This window comes from Brachyhypopomus gauderio, chromosome 20, assembly GCF_052324685.1.
Source record: "Brachyhypopomus gauderio isolate BG-103 chromosome 20, BGAUD_0.2, whole genome shotgun sequence".
Classification (NCBI taxonomy): Eukaryota; Metazoa; Chordata; class Actinopteri; order Gymnotiformes; family Hypopomidae; genus Brachyhypopomus; species Brachyhypopomus gauderio.
In genome coordinates, this window is record NC_135230.1 from 9,944,417 (window position 1) to 9,961,916 (window position 17,500).

A 17,500-nucleotide genomic window follows, 5' to 3' on the forward strand; every position below is an offset into this window, starting at 1 on the left:
TCACGGCGGAAGAGCCCACTCTCACGCCCCCCCCGTGAGCCCCGCGTGCTGACCCGCAAAGATCAGGACAGCTTCCGTGACTTCGACTACGTCTCTGACCTCTGCTGAACCCACGCAGGGGTCATTTAGGACCATTTCTTTTGTTTTTCTTCTTCTCTTTTCTTCACCCACTGTGATGCCAGTGAGGCTGCAGGATTGACCATCATCACCACTACACTGTGACTCCGCTAAAATGGAGAATGTCGTTTTTCGGGATACCGGAGTGAAGTCTGACGAGACTTTGGACGCGTGGAGCGTTTGCACTGTGACGGAGAAACAGTTATGCAGAAGGAGGAGGCAAAACAACAACAAATCTAAAACGAACCTATATCACGTGACAATAATGTGGATTGGTACGTGAAGAGAGTGGCTAAAGATCTTACAGTGTGACAGTGCTTTATGAATGTCTTTCAGATTTTAAACGCAGGCGGGTCAGACGTAGCTGTTGCCAGACCATCTCCTACTGTGTTTCATTTCAGTCCTTCACTTTGCAGACCTTCACAAACTGAAGCCTGACAAAGAAAACAGCCTCTTCCTTCATTAACTGACGAGGCGTTTGGATCCAGTGATTCTGGAATGCTAGTGACGTGTTTGGAACTGGGAATGAAAATGCCTTAACTTTATATTCTGTCCTTTTGAGATGATTGTTTTGTCTCTTTTAAAGCATGTTAGTCATAAGAACTGAGAAGTATGTTTTGAGTTGATGTGATGTGAGAAATTTGGAAACAGGTTGCAAAAATTATGAACTAATGCTGCATATTCTGTTTATCCTAAAGGTTTTTAGATTTTGCAAACAGCAGAAACAAAGCAATGCTTTAATGTTTAAAGGAAATTGACTCCAGATACCAACAGAACTCTGAATACCCTCTGAATTGGTTCGATCCTATTCTGATACTGGCCACCATTAATAAAACAGAATACGAAATCACAGTTTAAGATTATGGGTTTGAATGGTTTTAAATATGTAAAACCATGGTTCATGGTGAAATGTGGTCCAGTGCTAAACATATGTGTGTTATAGAAACAAAACCTAAATCCTTCAAAACTAAGGTCTGCAAAAAACTCCTCTGAATAGATGGACTGTTCCCTGGTCATGTTAGACTCAAGCTATTCAATTGTTCGGCGGATGGCCAACCATGGTCGGCACTCCTACACTGAAACTCTTAATGAGTAATGTCATAAGATGTGTCTGATACACAATGGAAAAATATCTTTTTTCATTTGATTCATATTTGAATGGGATGAGATTTCAATTTTTGGAGTTTTGCTTTTGATTTCGTTGGTCTAGGCAGGGATAGGCCTATAGGGCAAATTAAACAGTCCTGAACATGTATTTTTTTATTTTAGTACATTTTAACCTATTTTTATTTTAAATCCCTATTTTGGAAATGCTGGTAAAGTTTTTTTTTGCGTAAAAAGAAGACTTTTTAATTCTCGTTGCATATAATACAGACATAAACACACTGTGATGAACTCGTAGCACAACTTCTAGTATATACTTTACCTTTAAACCTTAATGTCCATCACTTATCACAACATCAGACAGCTAACGTAAAAACAAAGCGTGTTCCCTTTTCCAATTATTTTCGAGACTTTTTCTATTTGACTGGCTGCCGTTTGTGTACTCTCTGTAGGATTCATTACAAAACAAAACATTTGAGATGAGCTTTATTTATAAAGGCTTGTTGGAATGACCGCAATGTTTGTTTCTATTTGTGTATAAAGGCTTTATAGCTACGACGCATGTTTAGCAGTTGAAAGAGGTTTTCAGTGTGAATGTTGAGTGTGAATTTCGATATCGTCTATGAAAATGAAGTGGTACGCCGGTTTTTATTTGACGGCAATGGCGCTGTAGTGTGTTGTCGCAGGTCCTCCACTACGGGCGCAGTCCCGCACGCCGTCGCCAGGGGGTGCTGTAGTCTGTTGTCGCAGGTCCTCCACCACGGGCGCAGTGCCGCACGCCGCCGCCGCCAGGGGGTGCTGTTGTCCCCGCAGGAGTCGCTCGGTGGTGCTAAATTTTTCAAGATGTCGTCGCTTGAACAGAGACTCTCCCGAATCGAGGAGAAACTGAAGCAGGAAAACAAAGAAGCGCGAAGACGAATCGACCTCAGCATCGACATGAGCCCACAACGGTCGTGTCCGCGGCCAAGTAAGTGTGTGCGGGGATGTTGTTCGGGCTGACGGACGGAGACGAGGGGGTGGTGTGTGTGTGTGTGTGTGTGTGTGTGTGTGTGTGTGTGTGTGTTGGGGGGGGGTGTAATGGAGGAGTCGGCTAGCTAACAGGCTACATAAACAAACGCAGACCGACTCTCTCTCTCGGCGGAGATTCGCGTGAACTTGGGGCGCGTCTCCCGTCTAAAGCGCGTTCCCGCCGCACGAGCGCGAGGTGTTCGTTCAGAGGGCCGCGGGCGCCTCGCCGGCCGCGTTGAGCCCAGTAAAGCGGACCGGGGCCCTCGTCCACTCGACATGACACCGCTGTCTGGCTCCGTGGCCGTGGTTATCCCTCCTGGGTGTCTTTGTTTGGTTCATTTGTTTTTTTACTCAATCAAAAATGGGTTCTGTTTGGTTGCGTGCCGTTAAATCACAATTATTTTGAGGTTTGGGGGGGACGGACGACCCAGTGGGTCACGAACCCCTGTGTGGTTAGCGCGCATGCTAACGTTAGCTCACGGAGACTGGACGTGTGGACAGACTGGTTTAATAACCCAGCTCAGATGAGACTTTTAAGGGCAAAAGAAAAACAAAAACCACCCCACCCCCTTCATGAAATAGAAAGGTTGTCGTCCAAGCTTGAATACTTGTTTTGGGGACACAGTACAGGTTTAGTCAGTGAAGTTCATAAATAAGAAATTACAATGCACCTTCAAAACAAGTGTTGGCCAGTTCTGCACAGACAGCATCTCAACATGCAGCACATTTGGGGTTTATGTTCTTCACCAACATCACAGCACTCATAGTCATACTACACGAGCCTCTGTAACTAATGGTCAGAGGATACAAGTGTTTCACGGTTGGATTAAATGAATGGAGGGGTGATGCGTGTTTTGGTGTGGATGGAGTGATGGGTCAACCCTGAGAGGACTACCTGGATAAACCACATTACTCATCTGTGATGTCCTGTAACACTGTGGTACATATCAAACGTCGCAGGGCGAGAATACTGATCTAAAATAAGCCTTTGATATGATTGATAGATCTCTTTATTAATCCCAGGGGGAAATTGACATTATTTGTATGCTACTAGGAAAAAAACTATATGAATTTGAATGATAGATGCGCTGCATTTAGTTAATTTGATATTTACATTCAATTTTATATTACTATAAACATTACTGAAGAAATGTAGTTCTGCGTTAAACAAAATACATTCATGCCTGCTTTTTTGTGTCATTAGTGCTTAATGATTTGATATTTTAGACATAACCATTATAAAGCATATTATACACGGGATTACCATTTACTGCACAGTCTTAGTCTGTACATCTGTATTTGAATCACCAGTAGTTGTGCCTTACTCTGTGGCCTACGAATAGGCTTTTTTGTGTGGTCACATTTAACATTTAAACTCATTTGTTCGGGATTTAAATGTTTCTTTTAAAAATGTTTCATTACATTTTGTAATGTGTGTGCAATCAATTGCACTCCCTGTTTGTCTCTGCGAAATGCGACTCTGGACGTGGAGACAGACCGATGAATGAGAACTGGGCTTCGAGGTGGGACAAGAATGAATGGTCTTGTTTTTCCGAGGCACTCCTCAGATTCAGCCTCTTTAAACATTTTACATAACACTAGGGACAGTTTTATTGGACTAGTTTATTAACATCTAAGTTCAGAGTTCACGCATTTCTTGCCTTGAAGTGCTGTTATGAACGGTTCTTTCTTGTTGAGTATGGATTACGTGCGTGGTAGTGTATTGGAAAGTTACTTAAATCGATCTATTAAATTGGCTAAGGTTTCTCTTGCTGTACTGCATAGTATTGATCCAAATTACGCGAGCGTGTTAAGCGCATCCTGGTTTGCCAGTGTGTCTACAAACGGGGGTGTCTCTGTAATTCTGTAGTTTCTGCAGAGTGCGTGTGTAGCGAGGTCGTGTGCGTGTGTAGCGAGGTCGTGTGCGTGTGTAGCGAGGTCGTGCGCGTGTGTTCTCTCAGTAATGAGCGCGTGTGTTTTTCTCTCCTGTATCTAGTCATCGTGATCCAGCTCAGTCCTGCTCCAGCTCCCTCCCAGCGTGCAGGTACCATTCACCAAGTCACCGTCTGCCACTGCAGCCCTCTCTCCCCCAACCTGCCAACCCCCCCATCCCAACCACTCCTGCCCCACTCTCTACTTCTCCACCCCCCCTTCTTTCATCCCCCCCCTCCATCTCTCTATCGGCTATCCATCTCTGTATCTCTGTCTCGCCTGCTTCTTGCTTGACCTGTCTTGCTCTCTGTCTGTCTTGCTCTCTGTTTTTCTCTCTGCCCCCCCCCCCCCCACTATTTGCCCCCTTCTCTCTCTCTCTCACACCCTGTCTCTCTCTGCCCCCTCTCTGTATACATACATTCATTCACTCCTTCATTCACTCTCTCACACACACTCCATCTTTCTTACCACCTCCAAACATCCGCACAGACTTTCGTTTTGCCCCCGTGGCGCTTAATAATGAACACGGCGTGTTGAGGTCCCTTGGGGTGAGTTGGAGCCGTTGGGGTCGGCCTGCCTCGGATCCACACGACCCCGCCCCCTCGGCTCAGTGTGACCCCGCCCCCTCGGCTCAGCGTGACCCCGCCCCCTCGGCTCAGCGTGACCCCGCCCCCTTGGCTCTGGCCCGTGCGTTATTTCACTCACGTGTCTCCTCATCCACCCGCACCCCATCTCATCCACCCCACCCCATCTCTTCTGCTTGAGTGAGTGTCAGTGGCAGAGCTGTGGGGGGAGATTGGAGAATGTATTAACTCGTTTCAGTGGAACAACAGATACTGTGCATGTTGTAGCTATAACTGCACGGCTTTGCCTTTGTGTGTTTACGCGTGCGCACACACACACACACACACTCACTAACACCACACGGGGCGTGTAATGCGGTTTGTTGCTGCTGGGTTCAAACTAGCCTGACCCTTTCTCCACCCTGAACTACTCTGTCTGTTCGTCTTTCTGTTCTCGGACTGGCTGACAGTTCTAAAGCTGTGTGTATGTGTACGTGCACACGCGCGTTCTGTGTGTATGTGTACGTGCACACACGCGTTCTGTGTGTATGTGTACGTGCACACGCGCATTCTGTGTGTATGTGTACGTGCACACGCGCGTTCTGTGTGTATGTGTACGGGCACACGCGTGTTCTGCAGGAGTCTTGGAGTCGTGTCGCCTGATTGCATTCACTAACCAGCACTAACGTCTCTTCCACAGACCGGTTCTCCAGTAGAGGATGTCAGAAGTTCACCATTCTTTATCCCGCCCTCTTTATTCCTGTACACTTATCTGTAATTCACGTCTTGTTCCCCTTGCGTTGTGTTCAGTTGGTGCAGCTCGCTCACGTTCCCGTGTTGCTGGAAGCTCATGGTGGCAGAGTTTGCCTGACGTGGCCACAGATCACCGTAACACTGAACGCCATTAACAGTTTGACTCGAACAGCAACATGCACGGCCCTCCGCTCTTAATAGTGCCCAGGTGCATGCTGGGAAGTGGCTAATATGGTTCTAAAATGTGGCGGTGTGGAGTGGTGGGTCTGGGGGACTGAGGCAGACAACGACGGTTCAGCATTTCAAGGACTTCGTCGAACACACATGATCGTTTTGACATCTGACCTGCACCTTGGTCAAGAACTTAAAAATGAAACCACATCCTCACGCATGAGCTGTCCCCTCTCTCTGGACACCCTGAGAAATAGGCGCTGTCTCTGACTCTCTCTGTCCCTCTCCTTATACCCCTCTTTCTCTCTCTATCCCCCTCTTTCTCTTTCTCTCTCTATCCCTCTCTCCCTCCCCAGCTTTGCAGTTACCGCTGGCTAATGACGGGGGGAGCCGCTCGTCGTCATCAGAGAGTTCACCCCAGCATCACTCGTACCCCAGCAGACCCCGACACATGCTCACGCTGCCCACCCCACCATACGGCCTGCAGAAGAGCCTGGAGAAGTACGCCCCACACACACACACACACACACACACACACACACACACACACACACACACACGAGCGAGCGCCTGCGCTCCTCCTCCCACCGTGCACTCTAGAGTAAACATGTTTCTGTTCTTGCAGTGCCGAAATAGACCAGAAGCTGCAGGAGATCATGAAACAGACAGGCTACCTAAAAATGGACGGCCAGGTGAGACAAACACCCCCCCCCCCCCAGAGACAGAGATCGTCCTCTCTGTCGCAGGGATCAGGCCAGAATGGGAATGAGTGGTTGGACTCGAAGGTACAGTAACTAACTGTGGTAAGTTATTAATAGGTCCCCCAGTACATATGAACTCGTGTGTGTGTGTGTGTGTGTGTGTGTGTGTGTGTGTGTGTGTTACAGCGGTACCCTGCAGAGGTGACTGATCTCATCAGTGAGGGAGAAATTGGCAATGGCACCTGTGGTCAGGTGTTCAAAGTGCGCTTCAAGAAAACCGGCCACATCATCGCCGTCAAGGTGAGAGCGCACAGGCAGGTGCGGCCGCAGCACACCTGACGCGTGTGGGCACCGGACGGGTCACCTGCCAAATCTGACCCCGGAAAATCTGACCCCCTCATCTCGTGCACATGTGCCACATCTCATGTTGTCATTTCTTTGGTTTTTGCCAAAAACGTGCCGAATTTATAATGGTGAATACATCTTTCTTGATTATTATTATAATTGTTTGTTAAACGGGTTATATATTCTTAATTATTATACTGCACGTCAAATCCTTGAGAAGTGAGTTTATAAGATGGAAAACCAAGATCTCCTCTAAAATGTAACTTGTAATGTGCTGAGTGATTAATGTTGAGAATAGAAGGAGAGCACTCGTGGTAGTTGTGTAGTTTATTATGCATGCAGACAGAGAGAGACTTTTAATTACTGATTTACAATGCCTTTAACTAAAGCCAGTAATTAAACACTGATTCCTAATTACGAGTAGCAGTGAGCGTGTGGGTGTATGTGAACAACAAGCGATGGTGTTTTAGGCCATGTTTGATGATGAAGTGCGACCACCGTGTGTGTTTCTACAGCAAATGCGGAGAACGGGTAATAAAGACGAGAATAAGAGGATTCTGATGGACCTGGACGTGGTTCTGAAGAGTCATGACTGCCCATACATCATTCAGTGCTATGGAGCTATAGTCACCAATGTGAGAGAACTCGCACTCTCTCTCTCTCACACACTCTCTCTCTCTCTCTCGCTCTATATATTCGTACGACTTAATTATCTTCCTGTATCTTATTTCCTTTTTGTATATCAAATACTCATTTATCAGTAAACAGGCATTGAGTATTGGGTATTGCTTTTCAACTACTATTCCCACAATGCTGTGCTCTTAGACGGACGTGTTCATTGCGATGGAGCTGATGGGGACGTGTGCAGAAAAGCTGAAGAAGAGGATTCAAGGCCCTATACCAGAGTGCATCCTGGGAAAGATGACCGTAGCGGTGAGCCTTAGTCCTGCTCTTCTTCCTCGCCTCCAACCTACAAACAGGAATGTTTTAGCACACCTGCCAGGATCCATACGTGAACCTGCGCCTCACTTCCTCCGCAGATCGTGAATGCTCTGCTGTATCTGAAGGAGAAACATGGCGTGATCCACAGAGACGTGAAGCCCTCCAACATCCTGCTGGACGATAAAGGCCAGATCAAACTCTGTGACTTCGGCATCAGTGGACGCCTCGTGGACTCCAAGGCCAAGACTCGCAGTGCAGGCTGCGCGGCTTACATGGCGGTGAGATACACACACACGCAGACGCGCACACACACACGCACCTATACATGTTCTCACTCTACTTCTGCGTGTGTTTTCAGCCTGAGAGAATAGACCCTCCAGATCCGAGTAAGCCCGACTATGACATCAGAGCCGACGTCTGGAGTCTTGGCATCTCTCTGGTGTGTCTTCAGCTGCTTCATTCACACACACACACATGATCACACAGTCACCAGGTACATCGTAGAAACGCCTATCTCCCCTCCCCATTGGCCCGATTTGAGGAACACTGCCATATTTACATTGTAGCCGAACATTTGCAGACAGTAAGGCGTCTGTTTGTAGAAGGTCAGCATGTGCACATCAGCAGCATTTTAAAGCTTTAAACTGTATACCAGCCATAACATATGCTGTTATACTGTAGTGTTATTACTGTAGTGTTATCACATTAACCCCAACAAGATTTAGGTATATGTTTATATGTTTGAAGCATTAGGTCTGTGTGGCTTCTGTTGTTAACCTGGTATTGCTTTGTTATAGCATGTGTAATAAGTAGGCCTGTCACGGTAACACAATTTTCAGAACAATATATTGTCCCAGAAATTATTGCGATAATATTGTCATTTTAAAGTGCCATTATAGATTTTTTTCTTGCTTCTGGGCTCCCCAAAAGAGCTTTAAGACAATGTGCCACAATAATAATATAGTAGCATAATAATACAATTACACCAGTTTGCAGTAATGTAATGTATTCTAAAGCTCATGTATGGGGTCATATTTGAGCTTGACCACATATCTGTAGTGGCAGAGTAAAATGAGATGTCTTTAATCTCCTTCAGAATGCCATCTTTCACTTCATTATATAAGGATGGAATGACAGTTTGGAAGATGTACGTTTTCTCTGGCAGTTCATACTGCTTGTCAAATCTTTGCAGCATGTTTACAAATGTTTTCTTTTCGACCGTATTTAACGGCAGCATCTCTTTGAGTATATAGCGAGTTAAGCCTGGTTTATACTTGACACGTCGTGAGCAGCGCAAAGGTCCGCACGGCGCAAATGACGTAATCGAGGTGGCTCCGCCCGTGCGCGAGGGCCTCGCGCACTGTCGATTCGCGAGGTCGTGCACCTCTCGAATTTTGTAACTTCACGCGCGCCGGATCACAGCACAGTGAACAAAGTCATGTTAGCAGGGTTCATACACCTTAACAAGGTGGAATTCAAGCACTTGTACGTCACTTTCAACGTCCATTTCAATATTTCCCAGCACGTTAAAATTAATAAAGTAAAAAATTTATACATATAGACGAAATGATTCGAAATAATTCACTTTTTCATTACATAATTTAATGGTTGTTTATTTTCAAAACGCCCAATCTTAACATCTTCACGTTCTCTCATGTTTCGTCCTGGAATTACAAGAGGCTAACGTAATATTTGTTAACGTAATACAAGAGAACTGTTCAGTCAGATAGTTATTTGTTGTGAAACGAACAAATTCCAGCACTTGTCAAATCTGAAACAAAAAGCAACATTAAAATTGGTCAGGTAAATGTTAATTCCCCTGTTTTTGAGGGTCATTCTTTATACTACCACATATCGTTTCGGACAACACTGCAAAGAATGTGATGCGGCAAGTATAAATGCCTCCGCCCTTTGCTGAGGTTCGCGCGAGGTAGGCGGAGTTGCGCTACGGTCACTATAATAAACAACCATTAAATAATGTGATAAAAAGCAAATTATTTTGAATCATTTCGAGTCCTATTAGCCTCGAATACGTTCGTGAGCTAACACATCTCCACCTGTGTGTGTGGAGGCACTGTTATTGACGCATACGCTCTCCGTGTATTGCACTCATTTCCTAACCGGTAGATGTCGCTCTCTGATCACAGATTCGTCTTGCCTTAAGGGGGGAGGGGGGTGCGGGAGAGCAACATTGCGTGCCTTTCTGAAATCTAACGTAGTTGCGGTTTATTCTCATGTAAACAAATTTGCGCGGAAAACCAATGGCCAATTATCGACATCAGCAAAAATGATAGCGGTTAAAAATATTATCGTACAGTAAGTCGATAATTTAATTATCGTGACAGGCCTAGTAATAAGCTTTATTAATAAGTTCTACCAATGTGCTTTTAATATGTTGTGGTACAGTTGACTCGGTAGTAATTATAATTGACATTTAAATTGCTTTTGTTGAGTATGCGTGAGCAGTACCTTATTTCTTGATTTCTGATTGTAATGTGCTATATGTGCAATTGTTCCTCCTGTGCTGTAGGTGGAGCTAGCCACTGGGCAGTTTCCATATAAGAACTGCAAGACAGACTTTGAGGTTCTGACCAAAGTGCTGCAGGAGGACCCGCCTCTCCTGCCTCTCAGCATGGGCTTCTCCCTCGACTTCCAGTCCTTTGTTAAAGACTGGTATACACACACACACACACAACATCCGCTTCTGTCTTAATCTGCTGCTGTTTGTTGTAGTTCAATCACTTGTGCTTGTATTGTGCACACACACTCACAGGCTCTCGTCCGACCTCTCCCTCCCAGCTTGAACTGTTTTCTTTCTCTTCCCCCTTACAGCCTCACAAAGGATCACAGAAAACGGCCAAAATACCACAAGCTGCTCGTGAGTGGCTCCCTTTTCCCCGCTGGGGTTCTTTCTCTATAACCCATGGGCGTACGTCTCAGGAGGGTGTCCCTCCATGCAGGCCGGCGGGCACCAAACCTCAGTATCACGTCTCCATTTCAAAACCCCGCAGTAGCTGTCAAAGTGACGGAGCCCATTTGCCTTGCCCTACGTCCTGTATGAATGATGCCTTTGACCTTTGACCTCTGCGTGTGCCGTTGCAGGAACACAGTTTCATCCGGCGCTACGAGGTGCTGGAGGTGGACGTGGCGGGCTGGTTCCAGACCGTGATGGAGCGCACGGAGTCCCCGCGTAGCAGCCAGTGCTACAGCCAGCACCAGCTCCACTCGCTCTTCAGCAGGTAGCCAGCAGGGGGAGACAGAGAGACGACTGGAGAGGCAGAGGGCAACGGAGAGATAGCCGTGCAGAGAGAGAGAGAGTGAGAGAGGGTTGTATGTGAAGGTGCGGAGAGATGCGAGTGTGCCGGTTGAGAGAGGAACAGGGAGGGAGGGGTGGAGGAGATGGTTGTAGAAATTGACGTGGATGAATGAAGAGAGACGAGATAGTGAGAGTCTGACTGACAGACAGACACGGGCAAGTGTGATGTAAATTAAACAAAAAAAAATCTCTATATATAAATATATATTTATTTTTTTTCCATTTGTTTTTCTTCTTTTTCATCCACCAGTCTATCAGGACGGACATTAGTGTTAGGAGTCGCTATTCACGCACATCTGCGTATCCTATCCAAACATGTATAGTGTCATACACTTCCCCCGTGGACATAAGCTACACACCTACGTACAGTGTGGAACTGCCACCCCTGGGAATGTTGCCCAGTGGGGTGCTCAGCCTGGGTTTGTGTGTGTGTGTGTGTGTGTGTGTGTGTGTGTGTGTGTGTGTGTGTGTGTGTGTGTGTGTGTGTGTGTGTGTGTTTGAGGGAGAAATGTAGTGTGTATGTGGTCACTCTGCATAGTGTATGTACAGTAGTGTTCATATTGATGGGGAATGACTCAGCTGTGTGGTGTCTGGGTTCATATCCTTTATAGCCCCTCACTCAGGGACTGAACAGAGTAGTCGAACAGCACTGAGACGCTGAGAGTGTGTGTGTCTGTGTCTGTCTGTGTGTGTGTGTGTGTGCTAAGTCTTATCAGACCTGCATTTTACTATATGGCAAGTCCTTCCTGTCCTGTTCCAACACCGTACAGTTTGCATGTCCTGGTATTTATGCAAGTGAAACAGGGAGCAGGAAGGGACTTGGTTAGTATACTGAAATACATCTGCGCTGCCTATAGGGGGCGTACAATAACAATGCTAACATATGTAGCATTTGAACCTGGAAGTGGTACTATCATGGACAAGTAGTTCGACTAAGTATAGAATCGTGTATGTTTGCTGACGGGATTTTGTTTTATTGTGAAGATAAAATACAAAAAAATTAGATTAGCTCGTAGGATTTTTATATAGTCTATGTTTTATACACGCCTCAGGAGTGCAGGAAGTCTAGGGGTAAGGACAGAGAAAAGCAAATCCATAAATTGTTTGCTTGGAACAATTTATATAATTTGGAAGCCATTTGATTTAAAATAAAATCTGTTTTGTCACTATTTGAGTTCCGGGAAACCAAAGCGATTGTCCTGCCACTTCACGCCAGCTGTTGTGGGGTGACTAAAAGGAGAAGAAGTAGCTGGGAAAGTATCCAGTACGTTAGTGGGAAGCGTCGATACGGGGGGTGTCGGGGAGAAAAGAAAGAGGAAGTGATAAGATTTATAATGAAGGAGTGAATGAATGTTGAGGACCGTGGACGAGGAAGAGAGAGAGGAGTGGGGATGTATCTCAGAAAGGTTTAGGGAGGTGTTGGACAAGGGCGCAGGCATTTTGCGAGCATGTTGCTTCCTGAAGGTGAGCGTTACGGTGTGCTACTTGAGATTTCCCACTAGGGGGCGTTGTTCTTCATTGACCGCTGTGGTGAGCTGGACATTGCGTGAAAGCTTTCGGTTGTTATCAAACCAGTGTAATTTAGGGACACATTTAATTTTTTATGTCTTATTCATCATTATCGGATTGTTTATTTTACATTAACTATTTATTTATTGTTACTCTGCTGCTACTTTTGCTTTAGATGCTGCTGGTGATTATTTTGTTCCCCAAAGGACAATGATCTTTGCTTTTTTTTTTTTTTTCCGAAACCAAAAAAAAAAAAACGTGAAAAGTTGCAATGTCTAACACGTATTACCAAATACACGTGAGGAGACGAGCGATGAGGCCATGGAGCAGGGCGCGAGCGGAGGGGCTGGGTGTAGGCACAAGCACGTGCTATGGGTGTTTGTGCATCGCGAGTGTAGCACGCTAGTGTAGAAATGTGATCCCTGAGCTTAACCCACCATTCACAGCTACTAACAGCAGGTAGATCACATAGTGCTCATGTCGTATATTATATATATATATATGAATGAGAGATATATTCACCGTTCAGTGGTGGCCATATAACTGTCTAGGTGTGTGCTACAGCTCAGTGTGTTCCGTCCTGTGGTGGATGTAGTGAAATTCTCCGTCTTGAGTGTTTTATCATTTAGATATTAAAACGGATCTGCGAGAGGGGATTAAAAAATTTTTTTTTTTTTTGTGTGTGTGTGTTTGGAGCCAGAACGAAAAAAAATCTAGGCTATTGGCACTCTGTGAACAGATCTGCGGTAAATGCAATTAGAGAGCGTGGCTCCCGTGGTCGAAACCATTAAGGGTGGGCGGGGTGCGCAAAACGACCACTTCCGTGCTCACAAGGCCCGCCTCGTTGTTCCGCAGTGCGTCGTCGTAATTGGTTGTGAAAAGAGACGCTTGCCCAGGTGTCTGCTTCTCTCTAGTCTGTCAGTCACCTGCTCTGTCTGTAGATCTGGAGAAACACGGCCGCCGTCACGCGTGTCACTGACAGGACGGTGTCGGTCCCACGGTGGGTAGTGACGCTGAGCTAGGGTGGTGTAGACTGTAAGGACTGGGGCTGCTTACTGTAGCTTGTGTTCTTCTGAGGTGGAAGCAGGTTTGGGACTTGAACTTCAGAGCCTAAACCAGTGGTTCCCAAACTTTTTTTTGCCATGCCCCCCTTTAGTAGATGAGAATATTTTTGTGCCCCCCCCTTACACACACATACCCATATTGACATGTGCATATGTTTTACTTCCAAGCTCCGCGCCCCCCACTTTGGGAACCACTGGCCTAAACCAAGCTGTCCATTACTTACACACACACTATAATGGAAGAGTGCTTTCTAATCCTAATAGAAACCAAACTGTGTGAATGAGAGCGATCCTAACTGAATCTTTAGCACTGTCAAGAGGGGTTTGCTGTATCATTTTTGTTCTATGTGCTGAGACACACACACATAATGTTTGTATTGGTGTGATTTTATTTTCAGTTGTTAATTCTTTGCTGTTACAAGTTTCTTTTTTCATTTAATTTTATGATTTTTTTTTCTACTTTTACTATTAATTAATTTGTAAGTTTTCAACTTTGAACATGTGATAAATTAAGAGGTGGGTCCTAATACCCTGTCCTGTGATGAGCAGACCTCAATCATCCAATGAGCAGAAGACATTTATGCTGCTGCTTCTGTAGGTTGTAGGGGTGTGTGTGTGTGTGTGTGTGTGTGTGTGTGTGTGTGTGTGTGCGTGCGTGCGTGCGTGTGTGTGTGGTGGGGGCAACACACCTTTTGTTTTGTTTAGTTTTTTTTTTCTCTCAGGCATGTGTTACTCCGTTTCAGTACGATGGGAGGTTTTAATTTGCCCATCTGTAAGTAAACCAAATATTCACTATGCAGTCACTCAAAATCCAGTCAGCTTGCTTTACCCTGAAAGCGTCCTATGTGTGGTTAATCTGCAGTCAGAGGGATTAAACATCACCTCTTGGTGGTTCCTTTACCCTGAAAGCGTCCTATGTGTGGTTAATCTGCAGTCAGAGGGATTAAACATCACCTCTTGGTGGTTCCTTTACCCTGAAAGCGTCCTGTGTGTGGTTAATCTGCAGTCAGAGGGATTAAACAGAGGGATTAAACATCACCTCTTGGTGGTTCCTTTACCTTGAAAGCGTCCTATGTGGTTAATCTGCAGTCAGAGGGATTAAACATCACCTCTTGGTGGTTCCTTTACCCTGAAAGCGTCCTGTGTGTGGTTAATCTGCAGTCAGAGGGATTAAACAGAGGGATTAAACATCACCTCTTGGTGGTTCCTTTACCCTGAAAGCGTCCTGTGTGTGGTTAATCTGCAGTCAGAGGGATTAAACAGAGGGATTAAACATCACCTCTTGGTGGTTCCTTTACCCTGAAAGCGTCCTGTGTGTGGTTAATCTGCAGTCAGAGGGATTAAACAGAGGGATTAAACATCACCTCTTGGTTCCTGATTTTTCTTTCTCTGCTTCTCCTTTTTTGCCTTCAGCTAGTGCGGAAATTAAAGATCGGTAGAGAGAAAAGTGTTTATGCTTTTCTGTTTGGTGTATTTGTTTTTGAATGAGCTGACAAATATTTAAGGATTGTATTGGGATTGGGATGGGTAGGGGAAGGGGGACACTATCAGATTACAGATTACAGGGATTAAATGGGGTTTAGCTTGTCCAGTGCTGTATGTATATCAATTGCATGTTATGATCCCGGCTGTAACTGCCATTGATTTTATACTTTGATTGGGAGGGGTGGGGCATAATCTTTATTTATGATTTTATATATATATATATATATATATATATATATATATATATATATATATATATATATAATAAAATGTCACACTTTTGCAAAATGTTGTGTTTTTAGAAAAAGACACACTATTGCCTTTTACTTTGTTTTATTCTATTTGTGCTATAAAATGTTTGTGTTCATCATTTTTGCTTGATTTCAAGCTGTTGATGGTATTTGTACAGGTCTGGCATTGGTGTCATGTTTCAAGTTCCTGCATGACACTAGCACTTTGCACGAGTGCAGAATCAATTAGAAAGTTTGTATTTTATCCATTTAGAAAACCAAAATGCTTTTTAGGCTCTCAGTTTCAATCCATTGCAGCTTTGGTTTTATTTTACTGTTATATAGTTGCTTTTATTATATCACTGTTATCTTCAGGGTTGAAATCACACCAAATTGAACAAGGATATTCTGGTGTTGAGTAGATTGACATTGATTGTGTAAAGATTTGTGTCTTTCTTCAGGAGCATCAGGTCAAAGGTGTGTCTTTTTCTTACTTTTCCAGCTGAGGACCCATTTTAGCACTCAGTTGTTGTTGTTTTTCCTTCATGCTGCCTTTCATTTGTTGATTTTGTTCCATGTTCAGCTTCATCTGTGTCGGTTGTCATGTTCTCTTGAGCCGTTACGGGTTCTATTATGCTGTTCAGAGTTTGATGGTTATAAAGAGTGTCTTTATGCGCAAAACGTTACCATTCATAGCTGCTGTTGCACTGGAGTTTTTATAGAATGTGATGGAACACAGATCTGATTTTAAATTCAACAAGTTCTGTTTAATTCACACTAATGGAATTTAGAATTATTTTCATTAAAAAAAACTGAATTGGATAGACGAGGTTGTAGAAAACCGCTCTGTTGGAATAGGCTCATTCCGTTTAATTCAAATAGCCTGCTATCTTCCATAGGACATGTAATTAACTCTGTTCAAATTAGTGTCAGTGATTAGCTTGGATACCATTTTTGCTGTTGTTGGCATCTTTGTAACTCCCGATATCCCATAACTGTAAGATTTCACTGATAGAATTGCTTTTGTGCCAACGACAACTACAATTATCTTAGTTTTTCTGGTTTATAAAAGTGATATCTACTGGGATTGGTTTGGTTTCATGTAACAATTTTGGATTAGTAAATAGAAGTCAATTTAACAGTGACAGCTAGGCTTCAATTTCAAATTGCTCATCTTGGGAATTATTTTATTTTTTGTAAGGAAAAATCCCAAACTCTTGTTTTACAGAAGACACAACCATTACAGCTTTATCGATGCTTTTTTGTTTCTTTTCAATATTCATTTTATCCCTTTAGTCTTGTTTCCTTAATATTTCAAATGAAATAAATGCCATTATATTGTGAATACCTCAGGATTTTTTTGAGAAAAAGGGAAAAATATTAAAAAACTTAATACAAATAAATACAAAAAACCCTTCCAAAGCATTTGTCATTTTTTACCCAGCCAATGACGTCTTTGTGACCGAGTTAGATCATCACACAGTCCACACCTGCCTTAGAAAATGAGTAGATCAGCTCACAGTTCAGATTATCTAGTAGTGAAAGACATTTAGACAGCATTGCTTAAGATGAATTAAATATTTATTTAGTTATTTTGTATGTTTGTCATTCAATACAGATTCAGCCACCTTAATGTACTGCAAAAAAAACCCAACTTCAGACCACTATAAATAGATTTTTCTCTACAATCAGTGCAAAATATGCTAAAGCAACCTAAATAAGAAATATACAATCCATCATATTTCTTTCAATGTTTAGAAATGCATTTTAAAAAGTCGGTGTTGCATAAAAAATAATAGGCAAACCTTTAAGTATATGGGAACAACAGAAAGAGATCCATCAGAGAAGAGTTCTGTCAACACAAAGGTGTTTCTCCCTTCCAGACTGGGGCGGTCCATATCAAAACTGGGTGATTGCTCGGTTACAGTAGGTTAAAGGAACCACAACGTCGTGGATGCACAGTGCACACAGCTGAGGGAGTTGCCTTCACATAGGTATGCCTCTATACGGTCCGTTTCACGGTGTTAATGTATAAAAAAGGGAGTTTCCGCTGAAACACACAACTGAAGGTGGACTGAACACACACAAGAGAATTCAAATAAATAATAAAGCCAACACATGGAAGAAAGCTTGAGGTAATAAAACAATTAATCAGTGATGTTAATAAGTAGCATTAATCAATACAATTCCATTTGTATAAAGCTAACACTAACCAGGGAGAGTGGTCTTATTTGCATAATGCTAACAAACCCTTTCTGAC

General features: G+C 43.9%; 3 protein-coding genes across 13 annotated transcripts in view; 2 read left to right on the forward strand and 1 right to left on the reverse strand.

The window, feature by feature from the left end:
* pkn1a (protein kinase N1a) overlaps positions 1–1,734 on the forward strand; it is a 25,828-nt gene extending 24,094 nt beyond the window's left edge. The window contains 2 exon segments of the mRNA XM_076983222.1: positions 1–26; positions 28–1,734. The exon segment at positions 1–26 is cut by the window's left edge and continues 97 nt beyond it. Of these exon segments, the coding sequence (XP_076839337.1) occupies positions 1–26; positions 28–108 (107 nt within the window). The 3' untranslated portion in view covers positions 109–1,734.
* A 278-nt stretch (positions 1,735–2,012) lies between these two features.
* On the forward strand, positions 2,013–16,656 carry map2k7 (mitogen-activated protein kinase kinase 7). 2 transcript variants are annotated; one of them, XM_076982440.1, is made up of 12 exons: positions 2,013–2,188; positions 4,226–4,273; positions 6,005–6,149; positions 6,274–6,340; positions 6,536–6,649; positions 7,210–7,329; positions 7,520–7,627; positions 7,735–7,914; positions 7,995–8,075; positions 10,167–10,309; positions 10,469–10,514; positions 10,739–16,656. In XM_076982440.1, the coding sequence occupies exons 1-12, from the start codon at positions 2,065–2,067 to the stop codon at positions 10,877–10,879; spliced, it is 1,317 nt and encodes a 438-aa protein (XP_076838555.1). In that variant the 5' UTR covers positions 2,013–2,064; the 3' UTR covers positions 10,880–16,656. The 2 variants fall into 2 exon arrangements, with proteins under 2 accessions (XP_076838555.1, XP_076838556.1); XM_076982441.1 differs by lacking the exon at positions 4,226–4,273.
* Positions 16,657–16,799: 143 nt separating this feature from the next.
* The window catches only part of pnpla6 (patatin-like phospholipase domain containing 6), a 39,337-nt gene continuing 38,636 nt past the window's right edge, over positions 16,800–17,500 (reverse strand). For all 10 annotated transcript variants that reach the window (XM_076982429.1, XM_076982431.1, XM_076982434.1 and 7 more), the window contains one exon: positions 16,800–17,500. This exon is cut by the window's right edge and continues 2,089 nt beyond it. The gene's annotated coding sequence lies outside the window, so the exon portion shown is untranslated.